Source organism: Perognathus longimembris, chromosome 1, assembly GCF_023159225.1.
Source record: "Perognathus longimembris pacificus isolate PPM17 chromosome 1, ASM2315922v1, whole genome shotgun sequence".
NCBI classification, from domain to species: domain Eukaryota; kingdom Metazoa; phylum Chordata; class Mammalia; order Rodentia; family Heteromyidae; genus Perognathus; species Perognathus longimembris.
In genome coordinates this window covers 67,398,520-67,415,210 of record NC_063161.1, presented here as the reverse complement: position 1 = coordinate 67,415,210, position 16,691 = coordinate 67,398,520, and the positions used below count along the sequence as shown (strand labels likewise).

The window sequence follows — 16,691 nt, the reverse complement described above, 5'->3', positions numbered from 1 at the left end:
TTTGGTGCCAGTACTAAGGTTTGAAGCCAGGGCCTCAGGCTCTCACTTAGCTTTTTGCTCAAGACTGGTACTCTAACACTTGAGCCACAGCTCCACTTTCAGCTTTTTGCTGGTTCACCGAAGATAAAAGGATTACCACAGACTTTTCTGCTCAGGCTGGCTTTGAACTAGGACCGTCAGATCTCAGCTGAGTAACTAGGATTATAGGTGTGAACCATCAGTACCTGCCAAATCACTGGTTTTCTAGAAAATCCTTTACTTGATTCACAGAATAGGAACAGATTGTTTCATTAAATATTAAAATCTAAAGAAATTCCTTAGTAGATTGTCATTGCGAAATTATGACATGCTCACAGCAAAGAAGCTGGTTCTAAGTTTAGTGCAAGTCAGTTATCAGCAAAGCATAGGGCATAGGTGGGTGCCAGTGGCACATCCTAGCTACTATGAAGGCTAAGACCAGAAGATTTTGGTTCAAAGCCAGCCTGAGAAGGAAAAATGTGTGTGACTCTTGACTCTGGTCACAAATAGCTGTAAGTGTACGCATTGCTCAAGTGGCAGAGTGCTAGCCTTGAGTACAAAAGGTCAGGGACAATGCTTAGACACATTAAAAAACAAAAATAAACAAATGAAAAGAACACAGGGCAAGCTCACAAGCAGCCAGCCCAGTGAGTTTGTTGGCTTGCCGATTCCATCAGTGGACCTACTGACCAGATGGCCCATGACCACAGCTAGGGTCTTTCTATCCCCCTCCCTAGATCCATGGCAATGTGCATATAGTTAATGAGCCAACCCCAAGCAGTTTGGGAGTGGCTTAGACATCCCAGTGAACCAACCCTAAGGCAGCCAGCAGCCAGCAGTGGTCTGGATAGCAAGCAAGCTAACCTTCCTGAAAACAAGTTCAAGCTGAAGATGATCAAAATCATAGTGAGGTTCTCAATGCACTCCTAACTTCACATTACAGCCTCCAACTCTAGCCTCAAGGGACCTTTTCCTGTAGTCTCCCCCCAAACCACCTGTCCCATCAGCCTCCCTCACCCCAGCAATGTGCTCCCTGTTGGCGAGTGTCAGTGAACCAACCCATACAGTTTGGTTCTAGTTCCATTGCTGCTATTGCCTATGCCTGCTTGATGTGTGGGTGATTACTACTTGATGGAATACTTTTTGTTCTTGGCTGGTCCTAGGGCTTGAAGAACTCAGGGCCTGGGCGCTGTTCCTGAGCTTCTTTTACTCAAGGCCAGCAATCTACCACTTGAGGCACAGCTCCACTTCCTTTTTTTCATAGCTTACTGAAGATAAGAGTCTCACAGACTTTCCTGCCCAGGCTGGCTCTGATCTGCAATCCTCAGATCTTAGCCTTCTGAGTAGCTAGGATTACAGGCATGAGCCACTGGTGCCTGGCTATGGAATGCTATTTTGAACTATATTATTGAATGGCATGTTGTATTTGAGTCTTTATTGCATACCTTTGCCACTGCCATCATGTTACATCTTGGTCCCAGCAAGAGAAAACTATGCCAGAAGTGTGTAAGGAATTAGTTTACTTACAAAAACCAGTGTTGTTCTCTAAGATTATTCAAGGTAAAACGTTATCACCTATATGCATTTCTCTATAACTGTGTGTGTGTGTGTGTGTGTGTGTGTGTGTGTGTGCATGCGTGCACAGGCATGCACCAATCCTGGGGCTTGAACTCGGGCCTGGGTGTTATCCCTGAGCTTTTTTGCTCAAATCTAGCACTCTACTACGTGAGCCACAGCACCACTTCTATCTTTTCTGCTGGTTAATTGGAGATAAAGTCTCATAGACTTTCCTGCCGGAGATAGCTTCAAACCTGGATCCTCAGATTTCAGCCTCCTGAGGAACTAGAATTACAAACATGAGCCACCAGCTCCTAGCTCTTATTTTGTTCTTTAAACCCTTCTCCTACCTTCTGAAGAGGCACGAGGAATCACGCTCCCTTCCCATTTCCCCCACCTGGCTACCATAGCTTTCCATTATCATCTTTTTTATAAACTCAGCTAGCTGACAGTTGCTGAATGTCCACTGGCCTACATTTCCATCATTTCCATCATTTTGATTACTGAATCAATTTATTACAGAGAAGGAAAAACATATATCACAACAAGCTACAAAGAGGACTGTTTATCTTTTCACTATAAGAAATCAGAATTTTCTGGGCACCAGTGGCTCACGCCTGTAATCCTAGCTACTCAGGAGGCTCAGATCTGAGGACTGTGGTTCAAAGCCAGCCTAGGAAGAAAAGTCCATGAGACTCATCTCCAGAAATCCAGAAGTGGCACTGTAGCTAGCCATTTCTCCTGAATATCTTGGAAAATATAAGTTTTACAAGGGAGGTGGTTTTAAAATTCTGATTTCTTTCTTTCTTTTCTTTTCTTTTTTTTTTTTTTGTTGGTCAAGGGGCTTGAACTCTGGGCCTGGGTGATGTCCCTGAGCTATTCAGTCAAGGCTAGCACTCTACCACTTGAAACCACAGTGCTGCCCAGTCAGAAAAGTCTGTGACACTCTTATCTTTAATTAACCAACAAAGTGATAGAGTAGAGCTGTAGCTCAAGTGACAGAGCACTAGTCTTGAGGTAAAAAGCTAGGAGAGAGCAAAAGGCCTTGAGTTCAAGCTCCAGTACCAGTACACATACAAAAAAGTGATATTAATAAAGTAGCAAAACAGGTAAATCTCTCTCAATTAATCTCCTTCAATAATTTGTAACAATAGGAATAATTTCAAGGTTTCTAAGTAGAACAGTGAAAAAAGGAACAGAATATATTCTTTATAATTCTTTTGGACCAAAAAATAAGGAATATGTCTTTTGATCACAATTATATTTACAAGGACACTGTGTGTGACATATTTCTGGAACACACACACACATGAACCAATTTGGGGGTCACATGAAAGCTCATATATTGTGGGGAAACTGTATTTACCTTTTTTTTTTTTTTTGGCCATTCCAGGGCCTTGAACTCAGGGCCTGGGCACTGTCCCTGTCCCTGAGATTTTTGTTCAAGGATAGCATTCTACCATTTGAGCCACAGTGCCACTTCTGGTTTTCTCTGTGTATATGGTACTGAGGAATCGAACCCAGGGCTTCATGCATGCTAGGCAAGCATTCTACCATGTTCTCAGCCCAAAACTGTATTTACTGATGTGGATGAAGGTGAGTGCTGGGTATTTTAGAAACACAAAAGAAGCATCCAGTTCAACAGAGAGAAAACCTAATATACAATAAGTAAACTATTTATTTATCTATTTAGTGCTAGGGCTTGAACACAGGACCTCCCATTCTTGCTTAGCTTTTTCCTTTCAAGGCTGGTGATTTACCAATGAGCCATACCTCCAGCTTTTTGCTGGCTCATTGGAAATAAAAGTCTCTTGGATTTGTCTGGCCTGGCTGGCTTTGAACCATGATCTCCAGATCTCAGCCTCCAGAGCAACTATGATTATAGGTGTAAGCCATGAGTGCCTGGTGGAAAATTTATTTGGCTCATGGTTTGAGAATTAAGGCCATGGTTGCTTGGGAGGACATCATAGAAAAGGTGCATGTGGCCTAGAATGTTGTTTGCCTATTGGGGGACATGAAGCAGAGATCAGAGAAAGGCAGAGATAAGGGGCTGGAGATATGGCCTAGTGGCAAGAGTGCTTGCCTCGTATACATGAGGCCATGGGTTCAATTCCCCAGCACCACATATATAGAAAATGGCCAGAAGTGGCACTGTGGCTCAAGTGGCAGAGTGCTAGCCTTGAGCAAAAGGAAGCTAGGGACAGTGCTCAGGCCCTGAGTTCAAGCCCTAGGACTGGCCAAAAAGAAAAAAGAAAGAATGGCAGAGATAAGATACAGTCCGCAAAGATATGCCTCTAGTAATGTATTTTCTTCAGGTAGGTAGGCCTCATTTCCTAAAGTTTCCTGCACCTCCAAAAACAGAACAGGGAACTAATATTCAACACATGAGCCGTTTTGGGGGATATATCATACTCAAACCATAATAGTATATTGTAAAAAACACATACTATTCTCAAAAGACTGGCAGAAGGAAAGGCATCTTTCATTCTCAAAGTTAACCAGTAAACCAGGAACACTTACTTCAGAAGTCAAAGGGGAATCTACTTTGTATACTATGTAGTTACAATATTAAAAATCCAATTCTGGGCTGGGGATATAGCCTAGTGGCAAGAGTGCCTGCCTCGGGTGCACGAGGCCCTAGGTTCGATTCCCCAGCACCACATATACAGAAAACGGCCAGAAGTAGCGCTGTGGCTCAAGTGGCAGAGTGCTAGCCTTGAGCGGGAAGAAGCCAGGGACAGTGCTCAGCCCTGAGTCCAAGGCCCAGGACTGGCCAAAAAAAAAAAAATCCAATTCTAAAGTGGACATTGGTGGCTCGTGCCTGTTATCCTAGCTATTCAGGAGGCTGAGATCTAAGGATTGGGATTTGAAGCCTGGGCAGGAAAGTCTGTGAGACTCTTAGCTCCAATTAACTACTCAGAAAAAGCCAGAAGTGGCGCTGTGGCTCAAGTGGTAGAGTGCTAGCCTTGAGCAAAAAGATGCAGGGACAGTGTCCAGGCCCAGAGTTCAAGCCCCAGGACTGGAAAAAAAAATTAATTCTAAATATAAACCAAGGCCCCATTCAGTTTAGTACATTGTATTAAAAGAAATTAGGCACAGGAAACGCAAGGAAGAAATTCATACCTCAAATGACAGAAACTAAATTTCTTACTTCTGGGGAACCAAACAAGTTGCAACCATCACTATTTATTTACTGACTTGCTTGTTAGTGCCATTGTTGAGACTTGAACTTGGGGCCTCAAGATCTTGCTTAGCTTTTTTTTGCTCAAGGATGACACTCTTCCACTTGAGTTATGCCTCTACTTGCAGCTTTTTGCTGGTTAACTGGAGATAAGAGTCTCACATACTTTTCTGCCCATGCTAGCTTTGAACCAAGATCCCTCAGATCTCAGTCTCTTGAGTAGCTAGAATTACAGGTGTGAGCCACCAGAGCCAGGGTGACCAATTTTTCATTCTGTTTAATGCTAATATATATACGATGTGTGTGTGTGTGTGTATATATGCATAATGGTAGGATATAAAGCTTCAAAATTCAATAATGCCCTTAATCTGCCCATTGGCCCCTTTAACAAGCCCACCCCCCACAGCCTTCTGGGATACCTTGTGAAGAATTGGAGCTTACAGAACTAAGGAAGGCTTTTGTATTTATATGACCAAGAGAGTAATAATAACTCAAACAAAGAACTATTCTAGATCATTAAAGACTGTGAAACCCAAAAAATGTAAAGAGGAGAAAGTGTTCACTTTCACTAATAAAAAAAATACAATCCACAATTTGACACTACTTCCATTCTATCCGACAGAAAAAAATTTTTTTCCAGTCCTGGGGCTTGAATTTAGGGCCTTGCCACTATCCCTGGGTTTCTTTTACCCAAGGCTAGCACTCTACCACTTGAGCCACAGTGCTACTTCTGGCCTTTTCTGTTTATGTAGTAATGAGGAATCAAACTCAGGGCTTCATGCATGCTAGGCAAGCACTCTACCACTAAGCTACATCCCTATCCCCAAACCAAAAATTTTAATTCTGACAATACTAGGAGTCAATGGTACAAAGCAGTGTGAACTGAACCTTATAAGCTTTTGCTAAGCACAGAAATGAATAAACTAACAAATTACACATCCACATGACTCTTTTTATTTTTTACTTTTTCATTAATTCCATGTTTATTGAATAATTTTTTTTTTTTTTGGCCAGTCCTGGGCCTTGGACTCAGGGCCTGAGCACTGTCCCTGGCTTCTTCCCGCTCAAGGCTAGCACTCTGCCACTTGAGCCACAGCGCCACTTCTGGCCGTTTTCTGTATATGTGGTGCTGGGGAATCGAACCTAGGGCCTCGTGTATCCGAGGCAGGCACTCTTGCCACTAGGCTATATCCCCAGCCCTATTGAATAATTTTTTGTGCGTGTACTGATCCTGGTGCTTGAACTCAGGGCCTGGGAACTATTCCTGAGGTTTTGTGCCCAAGGCTACCACTTCAGCCACAGCTCCACTTCTGGCCATTTGGTAGTTAACTGGAAATAAGAGTCTCACAGTGCAGAGAGGGAATGTGTGTGTGGGGTGGCGGGGAGGGGAATGGGAGAAAATGAGGGAGGGGTTAACACTGTAACACTGTTCAAAAGGAAATGTACTCATTACCTTACTTATGTAACTGTAACCCCTTTATATATCACCTTTACAATAAAATTAAAATAAAACAACAACAAAGAGTCTCATGGACTTGCTTGCTCAGGCTGGTTTCATACTGTGATCCTCAGATCTCAGCCTCCTGAATAGCTAGGATTACATAGTCACCAGTTCCCGGCTAAACAACTATTAAGTTCTAGGCACTTAGGCATGTTAATAAGCATAAGGAAAGACAACAAATAACTGCAAATAACATATAAACAACAATGAAATAACAAGCAAATCACTTATGAGAAAGTAATAAGTATGAAATGAGGGAGAGGGGTAAAACAGCAAGATAAAAAGGACTCAGTATAGGAGGTGAAGTTGAATGATGTTCAAAGTGGGTTTCTTCAACACAGGAATTGAACTCAGGACCTCACACTTTCAGTTTTTAGTTTTCTAGTTCATGGCCTATAGTCCCTGAGCTTCCTTTTGCTCAAGGCTAGTACTTTACCACTTGAGACACAGCACCACTTCTAGCTTTTTTTGGTAGTTAACTGGAGAGTCTCAGACATTCTTGCCCAGGTTGGCTTTAAACTGCAGTCCTCAGATCTCAGCCTCCTGAGCCTCCTGTAAGCCTTCCTTACAGATGTGAACCACTGGGTGCTGCTTAAATTATACATTTTAAGACAGACTATCATACTGTAGTCCATGTTGGTCTTCAAATTCAGGATCATGGCCTTCCAAATGCTGGGATTACAGGTGTTTATCAACACAGCAGGCTCAAAGTGGACCTCTTTGAAAAGTTGTGATTTAAACAAGATTTGAAGGGAGTGGTAATTCAAGAAAGATCATTTCAGCAGTGGAAACAAAGGCTAGAGATCTGATCACTCAGGTCTGAAGGCCAATGTATACAGAGCAAAATGAATAAGCAAGCAAAAGTGACTGTGAAATCTTATAGATCACATAGGAATTCTGACTCTGATAAATGAGGTCTCAGCAGAATTCTGAGCAAAGTTGAGACATGATTACTTAAATTTCAACATTATCACTCTGGCTGCTATGTTTTTCTTCTGGGAGAGAAGCAGAGAGACGAGATTAGAGGTTATCATAGGAATCCAGGCAAGTGATAATATTACTTAGGAGAAGACAGGAAGACACTTGGATTCCATGTATATTCCACATGTGCCAACATTTGCTGGGGAAAGACTCAGAGCAATCTATGCCAGAAAAACTCTGTGCTCCCAGCCCTCTAGGTACATAGAGTAGCTTTCCTGATAAACGCGAAGGAGAAGGATGAAAGCACCAAAGTAGAAAAATAACTGGGAGACACTGAGCTTGGACAAGTGAAAGAAGGAGCTGTTCCTCAACTGGCTTAATAGGTAAATGGTTTTTCAAGAAATGGCTAGAAGCATAGTACTGGTGGCTCACACTTGTAATCCTAGCTACTCTGGAGGCCGAGACTTGAAGACCACAGTTTGAAGCCAACCCAGGCAAGAAAGTCTGTGAGACTCATCTCCAATCAGCGAAAGCCAGAAGTGGAGTTATAGCTCAAATGGTAAGAGACTCAGAGTGAAAATGCTAATAAGGGAGAGTTCCCAGGTCCTGAGTTCAAGTCCCAATACCAGCGTGTGTGCATGCATAGCATGGCATGAGCACATGTGCACACAGAAAGAGAAAGGGGAAGGGAATAGATATAGATAGATAGAGAGAGAGAGAGAGAGAGAGAGGAGAGAGGGGGGAGGGAGGGAGGGAGGGAGGGAGGGAGGGAGGGAGGGAGGGAGGGAGGGAGGGAAAAAGATGGACAGTTCTTTTAATATCTGAACTGGGTCATATTTCCAGACAGCAAATATAAGAGCATTTTAATTATTCAGAAATTTCCAAGAGTGCAAAGTGATCATCAAAAATGTTAGAGAGGGGCTGGGGATATAGCCTAGTGGCAAGAGTGCCTGCCTCGGATACACGAGGCCCTAGGTTCGATTCCCCAGCACCACATATACAGAAAATGGCCAGAAGTGGCGCTGTGGCTCAAGTGGCGGAGTGCTAGCCTTGAGCGGGAAGAAGCCAGGGACAGTGCTCAGGCCCTGAGTCCAAGGCCCAGGACTGGCCAAAAAAAAAAAAAAAATGTTAGAGAAACATTATCTCCAGTGTAAGGTTATCAGCAGACCTCTATCTCACGTGTGTGGGTGTGTGGCATGTGTGTACATGTGCCTGTCCCTCTATTCCACATACATGTGTGCGCACACACACATACGCACAAGTGTGTGCTTATCCTGGGGCTTGATCTAAGATCCTGGGCGCCGTCCTTGAGTGTTTTTGCTTTAAGGCCAGTGCTCTACTTGAGCTACAGTTCCACTTCCAGCTTTTTCGGTGCTTAATTGAAGATAAGAGTCTCACGATCTTTCCTGTCTAGGCTGGCTTTGAACAACAATCCTCAGATCTTAGCCTTCTGAGTAGTTAGGATCACAGGCTTGGGCACCCAGTCTATGTGCTTATTAAAAAAATATGAAAACCAAAAGGGGCTACATATAAATACATTATAAAGATAATACATTTTAAAGGATGGATCACTATACAAGATTCCTTTATCCCAGAAGCAAATGCACAGGTCTGAGTGCTCCATATTTACGTAAATTATTCAAAAAATCTGGAGCTTTTGGGGTTCACAAAATGTTTCCTAGTATTTTAGGCTTAGTGACTGAAATTGTATGTGACAATATGTGAGATATACCAAAATGCCTATGAATTATGGAGAATGCTGTGGATTAAAGCTCTCTAGAGAAAAAGAATGATTAGTTTGAATTACTAAAGAAGCTACTTTGAGTTAAGTCTAGCATGGCAGGAAGTAGGCCAATATGAAAATCAGTGAACAAGAAGAAAGGCTATGTTGGAGGCTGCTTAGAGATTTGTTTGGTGGACTGGCAAGATTTGTGTGGGATAAATAAGCTATTGTTTTCCCAGGCCTTAGGGTATTTTCTGAGGCAGAGGCAAAAAGCTCTAACTACTGAACAAATCCTTTCAAAGTCTACACAGGCCAATTTAGATCCAAATGCAACTTTAATAGCATCTAAAATTTAGCTCTTAAAACTTATAAAAATTATTTAAAAATATCTTGACCATCACCAATGACAATGGACAATACTCTATCCTCTATTTTTTTTTTTTTTTTTGGCCAGTCCTGGGCTTGGACTCAGGGCCCGAGCACTGTCCCTGGCTTCTTCTTGCTCAAGGCTAGCACTCTGCCACTTGAGCCACAGCGCCACTTCTGGCCATTTTCTGTATATGTGGTGCTGGGGAATCGAACCCAGGGCCTCATGTATACGAGGCAAGCACTCTTGCCACTAGGCCATATCCCCAGCCCCACTCTATCCTCTTAGAGTCATCCCCAAAATGGAAGCTATGTTCTCATGATCCAGTCACATAAAAAAGTTTAGTTCTATATTCTTTTAGAATTTAAATCTTTTTTTTTTTTTTTTTTTTGTCATGGAGCTTGAACTCAGGGCCTGGGCATTGTCCCTGAGCTCTTCAGCTCAAGGCTAGCACTCTACCACTTGAAGCCACAGTACCACTTCTGGTTGTTTGGTAGTTAATTGGAAATGAGTCTCACGGACTTTCCTGCCTGGGCTGGATTTGAACTGTGATCCTCAGATCACACCCTCCTGAGTAGCTAGGATTACAAGCATGAGCCACTGGCTCTGGCCTTGCTTGCTTTCTTGCTTGCTTTTGTTCTTTTGTGAGTACTGGGGCTTAAAACTCTGGATCTTGTGCTTATACTTGGCTTTTTCCCTCAAGGATGGCATTCTACTACTTGAGCCACACCTCCACTTTGCTGGTTAGTTGGATATAAGAGTCTCTTGATTTGTCTCCTTAGGTTGGCTTTGAATGGTGATCCTCACATCTCAGCTTCCTGGGTAGCCTGGCTTGCAGGAATGAACTACTGGCACCCTTCTAAGACAGAATTTCTTAAACTCACCACTCATGGCATTTAAGGGACTGCCTTGTGCACTATAGGGTATAGAGTGGAAGTCCTAGCCACTGCTCACAAAATGTTGGTCACAACTTCCACAAACATCAACCCAAAATGTCCCAAGGAAGGTGGGTGGAGAGATAGGGGAAGGGATGCCAAAAATGTCTCATTCTAGAGAATCCTCAGTAACAGTAAAATGACACCATTATAACAATCCCTTGTCCATGCTAAAGTTCTGTCAATATCTAGTTCCATTTGCTGGTCATCCAAAGTCCTTAAGATTCAGGCACTAGTGGCTCCCACCTGTAATTCTATTTAGTATGCCAGAGGATTGTAGTTCAAGCAAAAGAGTTCATTAGCCTCCATCACCAAAATAACCAGCAAAAAGCCGGGCTGGAATCATGGTTCAAGAGGTAAAGTACAGTCAAGTAGGATAAGTGTTTTCTGGAGTATGGAGAAAAGTACCTCCTCTTCCCTAAAGAGTAAAGAATATCATAGGCCATGTCTCCACTTTTTGGTGGTTAAAGAGTTTAATGGGGCTGGGGATATAGCCTAGTGGCAAGAGTGCCTGCCTTGGATACACGAGGCCCTAGGTTCGATTCCCCAGCACCACATATACAGAAAACGGCCAGAAGCGGCGCTGTGGCTCAAGTGGCAGAGTGCTAGCCTTGAGCGGGAAGAAGCCAGGGACAGTGCTCAGGCCCTGAGTTCAAGGCCCAGGACTGGCCAAAAAAAAAAAAAAAGAGTTTAATGGACTTCCCTGCCCAGGCACACTTTAAACTGAGATCCTCAAATCTCAGCCTCCTGAGTAACTAAGATTACAAGTGTAAGCCACAAGCACCCTTCAAGAACATTTACTGTTATATCTGAAAGTCAATACACATTCACTTTGACAATAAGGAAAAAAAAAGAAAGTCAATACACAGTGCCAAGCTCCTCAGTAGCTCATCCGATAACCCTGAAAGGTTAGATGCTGGTCTCAGTATGGCAACATACTAAGGTTGGAACAAAGACTAGTGGAAACAAATTGGGAGAGATGGGGTGAAAGAGAATTATTATTACAAATCTAGAAAACTGAGCCAGATGAGACAGTTATATGGTTGGTCAGATTGTAATGAGTGAGGAAACACAAAGCAGGTGTGGGCACTCTGGTTTGGGGATTAAAGTTCACAGAACCTCGATTATACACAAGCACAGTGACATGGATATACTTAATTCATATTTAGGACAGCAGTGAATAAGCATCTAAGGACAGGCTTTTTTTGCATCTCAGTAGTTAGAGAAGGTCATTGCTTTTGTTCAAAACATTAATGTGGGAAAAACAATGAAGTAATTCAATGTATCATCCCTAAAATTAAAAAGCCTTTTAAATAATGAAATTCTTGCTTTTGAACCAGACAATAACAGAAATTAGAATTCTACTCATTTTTTGTAGTGTGACCTCATACTGTCAACTCAGGTCTAATGAGGCAATTTTAAAAATTTGAATTTTGTTTTGTTTTGTTTTTTGCCAGTCCTAGGGCTTGGACTCAGGGCCTGAGCACTGTCCCTGGCTTCTTTTTGCTCAAGGCTAGCACTCTGTCACTTGAGCCACAGTGCCACTTCTGGCCTTTTTGTATATATGTGGTGCTGAGGAATTGAACGCAGGGCTTCATGTGTATGAGGCAAGCACTCCTGCTGCTAGGCCATATTCCTAGCCCTGAAATTTTGAATTTTGCAATTAAAATTGTTTATACCATATTTAAAATTTTGCCTATGCTTATGTAGACATCACTGTTACAGGGATAAGTATAACCAAAAGAAAATGTTATATAGATCCTGGTTCTGGTGGCTCATGCTACTCAGGAAGCTGAGATCTGAGGATCTAAGTTCAAAGCCAAACACAACAGGAAAGTCCATGAAACTCTTATCTTCAATTAATCACCAAAAAAAAGGTGTGGGTGGTACTGAGGCTGTAGCTCAAGTGGTACAGTACTAGCTTTGAGCAAAAATACTGCACCCAGGACCTGAGTTCAAACCCAGGAACAGCACAAAGGAAAGAGAAAGAGAGAGAGAGAGAGAAGAAAGGAGGGAGGGAGGAAGGGAGGGAGGGAGGGAGGGGGAGGGAGAGAGAGGATGGAAGGAAGGAAGGAAGGAAGGGAGGGAGGGAGGGAAAGAAAGAGAGAAAGAGGGAGGGAGGAAAAGAAAGAAAAAGAAGAGAGAGGAAGGAAGAAAGGAAGGGAGGAAGGAAGGAAAAAGAAAAGAAATGAAAAGAAGAAAGAAAGGAAGAGGGGGAGGGAGTAGAGAGGGAGGGAGAGAGGAAGAGAGAGGAGGAGAGGTTATATAAAAACTAAAGATATGATTCCTTAAGTGTTCAAGTATCAGAAAAAAAAAAAAGCTGAGGCGCTGAATTCAAGCTTCTATACTGAAACAAAAAAATCATGTATGCATCTAAGGCAAGTATGTATGTGGTAGTCATATATCACCATGAATATAGTTAGGAACAAGAACAAAATGACAAATACCCCATAATCTAGAATATTCTACTTTAAACTCATTTGAAAGCTTTCTTCCAGAAATCCTAAACAAACTGAGTTTCAAAAAACACCAGTTCCTTTTTTTTTTTTTTTTTTTTTTGGCCAGTCCTGGGCCTTGGACTCAGGGCCTGAGCACTGCCACTGGCTTCTTCTTGCTCAAGGCTAGCACTCTGCCACTTGAACCACAGCGCCACTTCTGGCCGTTTTCTGTATATGTGGTGCTGGGGAATCGAACCCAGGGCCTCATGTATACAAGGCAAGCACTCTTGCCACTAGGCCATATCCCCAGCCCCCAAAACACCAGTTCTTTTATAGTGCATTCTCTGGTATACATTTTTCTTTGCAAGAATAGAAAAGTGATCAAAGTAAACGTAAAATAGGCAAAAGGGAAATTGAATTTTCCTAAATATTGTAATTCTGAAAATGCTCAGTATTGTTTTGGCTGAATGTTCAATATTCATTATAAATGAAAATCCATTAGGAAGAAAATGAACATTAGGGGCTGGGAATATGGCCTAGTGGCAAGAGTGCTTGCCTCCTACACATGAAGATCTAGGTTCGATTCCCCAGCACCACATATATGGAAAACGGCCAGAAGGGGCACTGTGGCTCAGGTGCTAGCCTTGAGCGGGAAGAAGCCAGGGATGGTGCTCAGGCCCTGAGCCCAAGGCCCAGGACTGGCCAAAAGAAAAGAAAAGAAAAGAAAATGAACATTAAAATAATGCAGCTTAGCTTTAGTGGTTTTTCATGTGTGTTTTCTTTGGTGCTGCCCTAGGGCTTAAACTCAGGGCCTCATGCTCTCACTCAGCTTTTCTACTCACAGCTGGTATTCTACACCCTACAGCTCCACTTCTGGCTTTTGGCTGGATAATTGAAGGCAAGAGTCTCTTGGATCTGTGTGTATAGGCTGGCTTTGAACCATTATCCTCAGATCTCAGCCTAAGTAGCTAAGATTACAGGTGTGAGCCACCAGTGCCCTGCATGTGTTATAATTTAGTATGTCTTAAATTCTACCATAAAAACCAACTGTTTTAGTGAGGCCCTGGTGGATCACACCTGTAATCCTAACTACTCAGGAGGCTGAGATCTGAGGATCAGGTTCAAAGCCAGCCCGGGCAGGAAAGTCAAGAGACTCTTATCTCCAATAAACCACCAAAAAAGCCAGAAGTGGAGCTGTGGCTCCAAGTGGCAAAGTATAGCCTTGAGCAAAAGAGCTCCAGGACAGAGCCCAGGCCCTGAGTTCAAGCCCCAGACTGAAAAAAAAACAAAAAAAAATAGTTTTATGTTCCTTGAAGCTAAAAGCTCAATGGAAATTTATTCACAAAACCAAATGGCCAGCGAACAAAGAAAGTATGGAGAGCTTTCCACCACTACACTGTGGATGACATTCCCTTGGGGCATTTTCAAAAGCCTTGTACTTAAACATTATCTAATCACATTCTCGATAAGAATGTTAAGCTAAGCACCATTTCAGAATTGTTTCCCAGGTCCTCTGACCTAGAGTAACTCATTTCTTTTTTTTTTTTTTTTTTTTTTTTTTTTTGGCCAGTCCTGGGCCTTGGACTCAGGGTCTGAGCACTGTCCCTGGCTTCTTCCCGCTCAAGGCTAGCACTCTGCCACTTGAACCACAGCGCCGCTTCTGGCCGTTTTCTGTATATGTGGTGCTGGGGAATCGAACCTAGGGCCTCGTGTATCCGAGGCAGGCACTCTTGCCACTAGGCTATATCCCCAGCCCCTCATTTCTTACTGGCTAGTTCTAAACGCATTTGACATACTCACAGTAAGACAGTCTCAGTGGATGCCCAAACACCTTTAGTAGTGTAAAAATAAGCACAAGACAGCCGAGTACCAATGGCTTACCCGGTAACCCCAGATAGGATCTGAGGATCTCTGTTCAAATTCTGCCTGTGCAGGAAAGCCTGAGACTGTCTCCAATTAATTACCAAAAAAATCTGTAAGTGGGACTGGGAATATGGCCTAGTGGCAAGAGCCTCCTACACATGAAGCTCTCGGTTCGATTCCCCAGCACCACATATATGGAAAACAGACAGAAGGGGCGCTGTGGCTCAGGTGGCAGAGTGCTAGCCTTGAGCGGGAAGAAGCCAGGGATAGTGCTCAGTGCTCAGGCCCTAAGTAAGTCCAAGGCCCAGGACTGGCCAAAAAAAAATCTGTAAGTGGAGCTGTGGCTCAAGTGGTAGAATACTAGCCTTGAGCTAAAGAAGCTCCGGAACAGTTCCTGGGCCCTGAGTTCAAGCCCCAGGACAGGCAGACCCTCTTCCCCACACCCCCACCAAAAAAAAAAAAAAAAGAAAGAAATAAAGAAGTGTACTATTTTTAGAGAAGAACAAGCACTGGCCTCTGTTTGAGAAAGTTCATAAGACCAATGGGTGGCTGAGATGTGAGGATCGCAGTTCAAAGCCAGTCTGGGCAGGAAAGTATGTGAGACTCTTACTCTCCAATTAACCAGCAAGATGCCAGGTTGGAGCAGAAAAAGCCAGGCAAGAGCACCAGGCCCTGAGTTCAAGACCCGGTATCAGTACACACACACAAAGACTGACATTTCTCTGAAAAATAATTTATCCATGTCCCTTTTGTAGTTTCAATTTCTCTTTGTGTTGTCATTCTTCTGGTGGCCCTCAGTGGTCAGCAACTCATTGAGACCCCATCACAGCTGCCCTCCCCACAGCCCTCCTTCCCACCCTCTCCTGCATGCCTACCTTGCGGCTTTGGACATGCAGCTGAGCGATTCGCTGGTGTCTTCCCATTTATTCCCTGAGCCTCTTCAGATACTTTCGAATCAACCAGTGTGGTTGTGCTGCTTGTTGAACAAGGTAGAACTACACTGACCTTTGGACAGGTACTGCTGCCTGTGGGTTCAAAAAGAAAGCGCAGATAAATGCAGAGGGGCCCACACTACCCTTGTCTTTGCAAGTTAAGCTTCTGATCTCAGAAAACACCAATAGTCACAGTTACAGGATGAAGCATAGAAATAACATTGTGGCTGTGTGCTGTCCTTGACAAAGAGCTTTCTTGGGTGAGAACTGTGCTTTAGACACCTTTAATGCACCCTGAGCAACGATGGCTACATATATACCTTTCCTTCTAGGGACACAGAAAGGCAGATCAGCTGCAATCTAGGCTACCCAGAGGATGGGAGGGGCCCAACTAATCTGGTAAAAGCATTTCTTTCTCATGTCCAGTCAGTCACCAGCCATCAACCAAGAAAGGACAGCTGACTGCAGGGCTCTAGAAGAATGGCTGAGACAGAAACAAACAAATGCACATCTGTCACAATCTGCCCCACTAGCTTCCTCACATTTTTATTCACAATCCATGCTGAAGGGACCCAGGGTTTCCAGAGACAATTGTGAGAATGTACCAATAACATTGTCCAATTTATTACAAGCAACACCCTGCCCCACAAAGATTCTTTAAAACAATGCTGAAGTTTACTATGAGACACTTAGGAAAGGGAGAGATTAGTCTTTCATTTATCTCCTTCCTGCCTGCCTGTCTACCTTCTTTCCTTCCCTCTCTCCCTCCTTCCTCTTCTCCCCCTTCTTTCCTCTCTCCCTCCCTCCTTCCTTCTTCCTTCCTTGCCTCTCTCTCTCTCTCTCTCTCTCTCTCTCTCTCTCTCTCTCTCTCTCTCTCGCCTTCTTTCTTTCCTTTGTTTTTGTTTCAGCACTGGAGCTTAAACTCAGGGCTTCACACTCTCACTTTGTTTTTTTTACTCCATGCTGGTGCTCTACCATTGAGCTACACTTCCATTCTTCCATTTCTAGCTTCTTGCTGCTGCTTAATTGGACATAAGAGTCACATAGACTTTTCTGCCCAGTCTGGCTTTGAACTACAATCCTCAAATCTCAGCCTACTGAGTGTAAGGTCCATTCCCAGGAGGGCTCCATGCAGATGACCCCCCCCCCCCCACCTGTTTAACTCTGTACCCAGTACCCGTACTGGCACACCTGGAGGCAGTTAACTCCTCCTTCTCTGAGGTCACATCTAATCCACTTGGCCATACCTCCTGCC

At 43.4% G+C, this 16,691-nt stretch overlaps 1 protein-coding gene across 4 annotated transcripts in view; it reads right to left on the bottom strand.

The window, feature by feature from the left end:
- Fgd4 (FYVE, RhoGEF and PH domain containing 4) overlaps positions 1–16,691 on the bottom strand; it is a 194,132-nt gene that overhangs the window by 56,047 nt on the left and 121,394 nt on the right. For all 4 annotated transcript variants that reach the window (XM_048367086.1, XM_048367111.1, XM_048367104.1 and 1 more), the window contains exon 2: positions 15,380–15,529. In XM_048367086.1, coding sequence (XP_048223043.1) covers positions 15,380–15,529 — 150 coding nt within the window. The remainder of the gene's footprint in view (positions 1–15,379; positions 15,530–16,691) is intronic.